The sequence below is a fragment of the Malaya genurostris genome, chromosome 3 (genome assembly GCF_030247185.1).
Source record: "Malaya genurostris strain Urasoe2022 chromosome 3, Malgen_1.1, whole genome shotgun sequence".
NCBI classification, from domain to species: Eukaryota; Metazoa; Arthropoda; class Insecta; order Diptera; family Culicidae; genus Malaya; species Malaya genurostris.
This window is the reverse complement of record NC_080572.1, coordinates 196,725,914-196,735,355: the sequence shown is the minus strand read 5'-3', so window position 1 is coordinate 196,735,355 and position 9,442 is coordinate 196,725,914. Positions and strand designations below refer to the sequence as shown.

The window sequence follows — 9,442 nt, the reverse complement described above, 5'->3', positions numbered from 1 at the left end:
GCATTGTTTCTAAGAGATATTTACAGCCAAAGCCATGAAAACTTTTTCACACAGACAGCATCAAGCATTCTTGAATAACGATCGGCACTAATGATTATACGTGATATTTCACGTAAAACAGTTATAAAAAATTTTCACTGGTACATTCAATTCATGACAACTGAATTTTAGAATGTTTCGACTGCGTTACTGCTAAAGAGTTAGCTATCTCTTGTGACGCGACATCAACTGTCGCATGCCTATCTTGCTACAACTAACCAACAATAACAAAACAAACCGGCGACGGCATTTAGTAGATATTTATTTACAAGACGTGTTAGATAATAGTGATCATAAACCTAAATTATTTATTTTACTTTTTGTACGATGATTCTACGATTACTGAGTTCGAGTGTTTGTCGTCATTTGAACAGTTCACTTTCTGCAAACGTGTTCGGAAAATTTCGGTTTCAGACAACCAGTATCACGCAATCGACGTTTAGGTTCAACTTCATCCAAAATCCGGTTTTCGCAAAATCCGTCGCAACACGTGCCTATGATGTGAACACAAACATTGCCAAAGATGTGATATTATTCAAGTACGAGAATCCACGGTTCTTCCGTGTGCTGAACTTCTTTGCCATTAGTCAATTCTTGTTCTGGGGATATCTAACGCACTTCGCCTACACAACACTAAGAGATGCACCTGTACCACAAAAGGACTCCGATCAGTTGGCTTGGTACGAAAAAATTAATTTGGGAGAGAACAAATTTAGAAATGGAATCGCAATCATGTGCTTTTTGATCGGTAATATGAGGCTATAGAATGCATTATTCTCAATACAATATTATTTTTGCAGGTTACGGAATTTTGGCTGGCTCGTGGACATTTACGTTGCGATCGGTTCGATTTTTGATTCTACGGAAGGGTGGCAAGAAAGTTAGCGTTGTCACGTATACTCCTTTCGGAAAAAATCGGATAATGGATGTTCCCGTGAACTGCATTTCTGCTCAAGAATCCAGAGAGGCTGCACGCGTGACGATACCAATTAAAATTAAAAACCGATCACTCTTTTATGTCTTAGATAAGAAAGGTGAATTTACCAATCAACAATTGTATGATTACACCGTTGGGCTAAGACGAAATTTCTAATAGAATTCACGAAAACTATCGGTTTTCCTGAAGAATTGAATATTTGTTCTATCACCGATCCAGAAAACATTCTAGCTATCCGTTAAATCTCTATATGGCATAACATTGCGAACATTAAAGTTGAAACATTCACCTCTATTATGTATTACGATCGAATCGGATTATTTGGATCGAATGCGAAATTTTGTATTCTGCATCTCGATCGAGCTCGAGTTTTGCATACTCACTCGATCCAATTACAGAATGCAAATTTTCTCATTCGTTCGAAATCCAGAATAGAGGTGATTGTATTTCAATTATTTCTTGTAGAATATTGGTTTGTTTATCTGAGTGCTCAAACTGTTATAAAATGTACCAGAGTACTGCTTCTTAGACATTAGCAGAAATGGTTTCTCGGAAATAGGTACGTAAACTGCCCGCCATCGTCAACGATCTCATTCTCCGGAACTTAAACTTCAATACGTCAAGGTCAAGAGATATTTTGCGGAACACGAATGAAAATTCCTATTTCTGGGTCATTCATGTTGTGTTCATTTAAACGAAACATTTCTGTCGCACTGTTTACAGTAAATACAGAAACTGGAAGTAAAGGTAGGAAGGTGACACTATCGTCAAATACGAAGTGACGCCATATCAATCAAATCCCATCATGTGAAAGCATGTGCAATGGCCATTTATTTCGAGACAAATGAATTCTAGAGGTGATAACAAGAGTTTATATTTCACACACTGTTCAATTGAACTCAATTCTAACTTAACCTAAGTATTCTTATTTCCCGTTTTCGGTTTTGCATTACTGAGACATTCCAACTTTTTTAGGCATTTCAGTGATTTTCATAATATTAATAAAACAATTCAATAAATTGGTGCCGGCTTCTGCGTTAACAGCAACCCGAAACGTTTCTTAATGATAATTCGGTGCCGCGAGTACTTGTCCTCGGGAGTAAACCGTGCAGGATGGGCTGATTGGGTCGGAGTTCCTTGAGGGTTATGTTTCTGTAATGAAAACTATTAGTTCGGTTTTTTATCCATTGGGTTCAAATTTAACTAACCTTCAAGGTATACACACGTTCCCCATTAACGTTCGTATCATACATAAGGTACATTTTGGAATAGAATGGTGACTTTCAGATAAATTTTGTTAATGGTGCACACGCGTGTTGTTTGTATTCTGGAATCAGCTTAAACATAGGTGCTTGTTTATTTTTTAAAGGTGAAGTGATGCCGATTTTGTTTAATATTCAAACATGTTTTGAAATGTCTTTACATATCAATCATTTTAATCGAAATTCTAATATAATTTGGGTTCAGAGAGAAAAAATTTCATGGTAATATAAAATTTGGCAAACTTTGAAATATATATTAAAGTAAGATAAGCGATAAAAAATTGATCGATCCGAAAACTAATCCGCATATACCTGCGAAAGTGGCATCCTTACTCGAATGTCAACCGGTAACCACGTTGTATTATTACAAAGGTAGGCACATTTTCGATTTTCATATGCGCACACTGAAAAGAATGACACAGTAATTCTAATAACGTGAACCATTGATTTTACTGCTAAAATATTAATGTCTTTGGGGTTTAATACAATTCATTGTATTTTAATAAATAACTTCTTATCCACATTACAATATATAGGAAATGGGCCCGTTGTATAAATTTGGTCATGACACAATTCGATTGGGAACTTGTTTTCTTGATGCACAAAAAAGTTAATGTTAAACCAAATACAAATTATAATACGGAGTACTTCGACAAATTTTCAAGGACACATTTTGCATCGTGCGGTACACTGTCATGATACACTGTCAGAGTGACAATGTACTTTAACGAGTTTTCTATAAAACTAGCAACACTGAAGGGTAAGAACAAGTTCACCATAGTTACTGTTTATTGTAGTGAAAAATAAACTTGAACTATGTTGTTGTGTATGAGATATGGTTATTCCATATCGGATTTTGTTTTTTGTCCTCCTTGGCTTTTCAGAAATTTGCTCCTTGGCTTTTCGGAAATTGCTCAGTATTATATGTTAGAATGTCTCGGCACTGTTCACCGAATCGTTATGGTAGCCATCCGTTCTTCACATTGCAAATCACTCCCGTCAGAGGAGTAGGAATTTTTCCAACATCTGCTAAATGCGGGGAACCTTTACGTCATAATACTAATAGAAAATAATTCAATTAATAAGTTTATCTATCATGAAAGAAAAACTGTTGTGTCTGCCACCGTTCGGGCTATAATCAATTTGTCTGGGTCTCGCATATATGAGTGACTATTGAAAAAACGCATACACAGCTTGCATTTGTTTCCACTTCGATGACGATCGTTTTGATTCCAGAGTGAAGTGATGAATCCATGTTTCATCCATTGTCGCAGATCAACGCAAAAATTCCATTTTGTTACGTTTATACATGGCCAAACTCTACTTAGAATCATCAACACATTCTCGTTTTGGTCAACAGTGAGCAAACGCGGCACCCACTTTCAACAGAGCTTTCTCATAGTCAAATGCTCATGCCATTTCAAGCCAACGCGTTCTTTTGATATCTTTACGATGTCAGCTAACTCACGCAACTTCACTTTTCGATTTTTCCAAATTCTGTGGAATTTTGCCTTTCTCATATAGAAAGGTTATGCAATCACTGTGAAAACCGACTTTTAAACCGAGGCCCGGTGGGCCGAGTGTCATATACCAATCGACTCAGTTCGTCGAGTACGCAAAATGTCTGTGTGTGTGTATGTGTGTGTATATGTGTGCATGTGTGTGTATGTGCGTATGCGTGTATGTAACGTTTTTTTGCACTAAATTTTCTCGGAGATGGCTGAACCGATTTTCACAAACTTAAATTTAAATGAAAGGTCTTGAGGTCCCATAAAAAATTCCCGAATATTATTTTGATCCGACTTCCGGTTCGGGAGTTATGTGGTAAAATGTGCAAAAAAAAGAAAATATGTTTTCTAACTTTTCTCATAGATAGCGCGACCGATTTTCACAAACATAGGTTCAAATGAAAGGTCCTGTGGTCCCATGCGTAATTCCTGAATTTCATGCGGATCCGACTTTCGAATCCGGAAATATAGGGTAAAGTGTGTTAAAAATTGTATACCATCACTTAAAATTGGGAAAAACCTTAAAAAATTCTAAATCGACCTCAAATCTTTTCCAATTGATAGTTTTTATCAGTAGACGGTCAAACAAACCGATTTCGGTTATTCTCTTAAGAATCGAAGAAAATTGTTTTGAAGAATACCACAGTATTCATCCCTATTCTGTACGTCGATCGATTCGAAATATTCCGATCGAATGTGCAATTTCCATTCTGCATTCCGTTCGAGTTGGGTATGAACTCGAATATCATTCGTTCGAGTTGTTCAGTTTTCGAACATTACTCGATCGACTTGCATACGTGTTACTTCTGTTCGGTTTAGAATCGTTCTAATTTGTTTGTACAAGTGTGACAGTGTCGTTTACTGAGAAATGAATAATATAAATGATCAGGCCCGTACCCAGGATTTCGTTTCGGGAGGGGCCCAAAGATAAAAAAATAATGTTACTGAAGATTGCTTATACAGCTAATTCTCGGTGTGTCTTTTACGGGTGTTTTTAACAGACACTTTAAACTTTTCCACTGAAACTGTTATTGTATTACATTATTGTCTGAGATCTTCTAAATAATTATACATCAGTTTTTGATTTCGGGAGGGGCCCGGGCCCCTTGGGCCCCCCTCTGGGTACGTGACTGTAAATGATATAGAACGTGTAAGTAGTATTGACAGCTTTGATGGTTAGTGTTCGAAATTTCAAGTGTTCCCGAACGAATCATACAAGTCAAACGGAACAAAGAATGCAAAATTCGAACTCGAACGAAGTGTAGATTCGTTCGTATCACAAATCCATCGGATATATGATATATGTGATAGTATGATTGATATGAGAAAGGCATCATTACACCACTAGGTGGATTAAAATAGGTTTTGCCTTTCTCATATAGAAAGGTTATGCAATCACATGAAAAACCGACTAGTGAAAATTGGCCCGGAGGGCCAAGTGTCATATACCATTCGACTCAGTTCATCGAGCTGAGCAATGTCTGTGTGTGTGTATGTGTCAAATAATCTCACTAGGTTTTCTCGGAGATGGCTGAACCGATTTTGAAAAACTAGAATTCAAATGATAAGTCTCGTGGTCCCATACGGAATTCCTGAATTTCATCCGGATCCGACTTCCGGTTCCGGAATTATAGGGTAAAGTGTGTTCAATATTGTACACCGTCACTTAAACCGGCGAAACAAAACACGTGAAAATTTTTCTAAACTGGTCTCAAAACTACACAAATCGATAGTCATTATCAGTAGGCAACTAAACAAACCGATTCCGGCTATCCTGGTTCCCGGCATCCGGTTCCGGAAGTACCAGAAATAGTGGTCATATATACCAAAATGGATCTCACTCACTTTTCTCAGCGATGGTTTGACCGATTTCCACAAACTTAGATTCAAATGAAAGGTCTTCCAGTCCCATACGAAATTCCTGAATTTCATCTGGATCCGACTTCCGGTTCAGGAATTATAGGGTAAAGTGTGTTCAATATTGTACACCGTCACTTAAACCGGCGAAACAAAAAACGTGAAAATTTTTCTAAACTGATCTCAAAACTACACAAATCGATAGTCATTATCAGTAGGCAACTAAACAAACCGATTCCGGCTATCCTGGTTCCCGGCATCCGGTTCCGGAAGTACCAGAAATAGTGGTCATATATACCAAAATAGATCTCACCCACTTTTCTCAGCGATGGTTTGACCGATTTCCACGAACTTGAATTCAAATGAAAGGTCTTTCGGTCCCATACGGAATTCCTGAATTTCATCTGGATCCGACTTCCGGTTCAGGAATTATAGGGTAAAGTGTGTTCAAAATTGTACACCGTCACTTAAACCGGCGAAACAAAAAACGTGAAAATTTTTCTAAACTGATCTCAAAACTACACAAATCGATAGTCATTATCAGTAGGCAACTAAACAAACCGATTCCGGCTATCCTGGTTCCCGGCATCCGGTTCCGGAAGTACCAGAAATAGTGGTCATATATACCAAAATGGATCTCACTCACTTTTCTCAGCGATGGTTTGACCGATTTCCACAAACTTAGATTCAAATGAAAGGTCTTCCAGTCCCATACGAAATTCCTGAATTTCATCCGGATCCGACTTCCGGCTCAGGAATTATAGGGTAAAGTGTGTTCAAAATTGTACACCGTCACTTAAACCGGCGAAACAAAAAACGTGAAAATTTTTCTAAACTGATCTCAAAACTACACAAATCGATAGTCATTATCAGTAGGCAACTAAACAAACTGATTCCGGCTATCCTGGTTCCCGGCATCCGGTTCCGGAAGTACCAGAAATAGTGGTCATATATACCAAAATGGATCTCACTCACTTTTCTCAGCGATGGTTTGACCGATTTCCACAAACTTAGGTTCAAATGAAAGGTATCCCAGTCCCATACGGAATTCCTGAATTTCATCCGGATCCGACTTCCGGTTCCGGAATTATAGGGTAAAGTGTGTTCAATATTGTACACCGTCACTTAAACCGGCGAAACAAAAAACGTGAAAATTTTTCTAAACTGATCTCAAAACTACACAAATCGATAGTCATTATCAGTAGGCAACTAAACAAACCGATTCCGGCTATCCTGGTTCCCGGTATCCGGTTCCGGAAGTACCAGAAATAGTGGTCATATATACCAAAATAGATCTCACCCACTTTTCTCAGCGATGGTTTGACCGATTTCCACAAACTCAGATTCAAATGTAAGGTCTTCCAGTCCCATACGGAATTCCTGAATTTCATCTGGATCCGACTTCCGGCTCAGGAATTATAGGGTAAAGTGTGATCAATATTGTACACCGTCACTTAAACCGGCGAAACAAAAAACGTGAAAATTTTTCTAAACTGATCTCAAAACTACACAAATCGATAGTCATTATCAGTAGGCAACTAAACAAACCGATTCCGGCTATCCTGGTTCCCGGCATCCGGTTCCGGAAGTACCAGAAATAGTGGTCATATATACCAAAATGGATCTCACTCACTTTTCTCAGCGATGGTTTGACCGATTTCCACAAACTTAGATTCAAATGAAAGGTCTTCCAGTCCCATACAGAATTCCTGAATTTCATCTGGATCCGACTTCCGGCTCAGGAATTATAGGGTAAAGTGTGTTCAATATTGTACACCGTCACTTAAACCGGCGAAACAAAACACGTGAAAATTTTTCTAAACTGATCTCAAAACTACACAAATCGATAGTCATTATCAGTAGGCAACTACACAAACCGATTCCGGCTATCCTGGTTCCCGGTATCCGGTTCCGGAAGTACCAGAAATAGTGGTCATATATACCAAAATAGATCTCACCCACTTTTCTCAGCGATGGTTTGACCGATTTCCACAAACTTAGGTTCAAATGAAAGGTATCCCAGTCCCATACGGAATTCCTGAATTTCATCCGGATCCGACTTCCGGTTCCGGAATTATAGGGTAAAGTGTGTTCAATATTGTACACCGTCACTTAAACCGGCGAAACAAAAAACGTGAAAATTTTTCTAAACTGATCTCAAAACTACACAAATCGATAGTCATTATCAGTAGGCAACTAAACAAACCGATTCCGGCTATCCTGGTTCCCGGTATCCGGTTCCGGAAGTACCAGAAATAGTGGTCATATATACCAAAATAGATCTCACCCACTTTTCTCAGCGATGGTTTGACCGATTTCCACAAACTTAGATTCAAATGTAAGGTCTTCTAGTCCCATACGGAATTCCTGAATTTCATCTGGATCCGACTTCCGGCTCAGGAATTATAGGGTAAAGTGTGTTCAATATTGTACACCGTCACTTAAACCGGCGAAACAAAAAACGTGAAAATTTTTCTAAACAGATCTCAAAACTACACAAATCGATAGTCATTATCAGTAGGCAACTAAACAAACCGATTCCGGCTATTCTGGTTCCCGGTATCCGGTTCCGGAAGTACCAGAAATAGTGGTCATATATACCAAAATAGATCTCACCCACTTTTCTCAGCGATGGTTTGACCGATTTCCACAAGCTTGAATTCAAATGAAAGGTCTTCCGGTCCCATACGAAATTCCTGAATTTCATCTGGATCCGACTTCCGGTTCAGGAATTATAGGGTAAAGTGTGTTCAATATTGTACACCGTCACTTAAACCGGCGAAACAAAAAACGTGAAAATTTTTCTAAATTGATCTCAAAACTACACAAATCGATAGTCATTATCAGTAGGCAACTAAACAAACCGATTCCGGCTATCCTGGTTCCCGGCATCCGGTTCCGGAAGTACCAGAAATAGTGGTCATATATACCAAAATGGATCTCACTCACTTTTCTCAGCGATGGTTTGACCGATTTCCACAAACTTAGATTCAAATGAAAGGTCTTTCAGTCCCATACGGAATTCCTGAATTTCATCTGAATCCGACTCCCGGTTCAGGAATTATAGGGTAAAGTGTGTTCAATATTGTACACCGTCACTTAAACCGGCGAAACAAAAAACGTGAAAATTTTTCTAAACTGATCTCAAAACTACACAAATCGATAGTCATTATCAGTAGGCAACTAAACAAACCGATTCCGGCTATCCTGGTTCCCGGCATCCGGTTCCGGAAGTACCAGAAATAGCGGTCATATATACCAAAATAGATCTCACCCACTTTTCTCAGCGATGGTTTGACCGATTTCCACAAACTTAGATTCAAATGTAAGGTCTTCTAGTCCCATACGGAATTCCTGAATTTCATCCGGATCCGACTTCCGGTTCCGGAATTATAGGGTAAAGTGTGTTCAATATTGTACACCGTCACTTAAACCGGCGAAACAAAAAACGTGAAAATTTTTCTAAACTGATCTCAAAACTACACAAATCGATAGTCATTATCAGTAGGCAACTAAACAAACCGATTCCGGCTATCCTGGTTCCCGGTATCCGGTTCCGGAAGTACCAGAAATAGTGGTCATATATACCAAAATAGATCTCACTCACTTTTCTCAGCGATGGTTTGACCGATTTCCACAAACTTAGATTCAAATGTAAGGTCTTCTAGTCCCATACGGAATTCCTGAATTTCATCCGGATCCGACTTCCGGTTCCGGAATTATAGGGTAAAGTGTGTTCAATATTGTACACCGTCACTTAAACCGGCGAAACAAAAAACGTGAAAATTTTTCTAAACTGATCTCAAAACTACACAAATCGATAGTCATTATCAGTAGGC

General features: G+C 38.6%; 2 protein-coding genes across 2 annotated transcripts; one reads left to right on the top strand and one right to left on the bottom strand.

Annotated features, from left to right (window-relative positions):
- Positions 1 to 261: 261 nt before the first annotated feature.
- LOC131438342 (transmembrane protein 223) lies at positions 262 to 1,806 on the top strand. The gene is made up of 2 exons (XM_058608295.1): positions 262 to 787; positions 840 to 1,806. Exons 1-2 carry the CDS (start codon positions 367 to 369, stop codon positions 1,130 to 1,132), a joined length of 714 nt encoding a protein of 237 aa, XP_058464278.1. The 5' UTR covers positions 262 to 366; the 3' UTR covers positions 1,133 to 1,806.
- Positions 1,807 to 1,825: 19 nt separating this feature from the next.
- Positions 1,826 to 2,351, bottom strand: LOC131438343 (H/ACA ribonucleoprotein complex subunit 3). The gene is made up of 2 exons (XM_058608296.1): positions 2,185 to 2,351; positions 1,826 to 2,128 (listed from the first exon to the last, which is right to left on the bottom strand). The coding sequence occupies exons 1-2, from the start codon at positions 2,236 to 2,238 to the stop codon at positions 1,988 to 1,990; spliced, it is 195 nt and encodes a 64-aa protein (XP_058464279.1). The 5' UTR covers positions 2,239 to 2,351; the 3' UTR covers positions 1,826 to 1,987.
- Between the last annotated feature and the right edge of the window lie 7,091 nt (positions 2,352 to 9,442).

Bases quoted from the DNA above. Each gene is read 5' to 3' on its own strand.
- LOC131438342 (XM_058608295.1), top strand. From the start codon at position 367: ATGATTCTACGATTACTGAGTTCGAGTGTTTGTCGTCATTTGAACAGT. The intron at 788-839 runs GTAATATGAGGC...TTATTTTTGCAG, and splicing joins AATCATGTGCTTTTTGATCG to GTTACGGAATTTTGGCTGGC.
- LOC131438343 (XM_058608296.1), bottom strand. From the start codon at position 2,238: ATGTACCTTATGTATGATACGAACGTTAATGGGGAACGTGTGTATACC. The intron at 2,129-2,184 runs GTTAGTTAAATT...TTTTCATTACAG, and splicing joins AACGTGTGTATACCTTGAAG to AAACATAACCCTCAAGGAAC.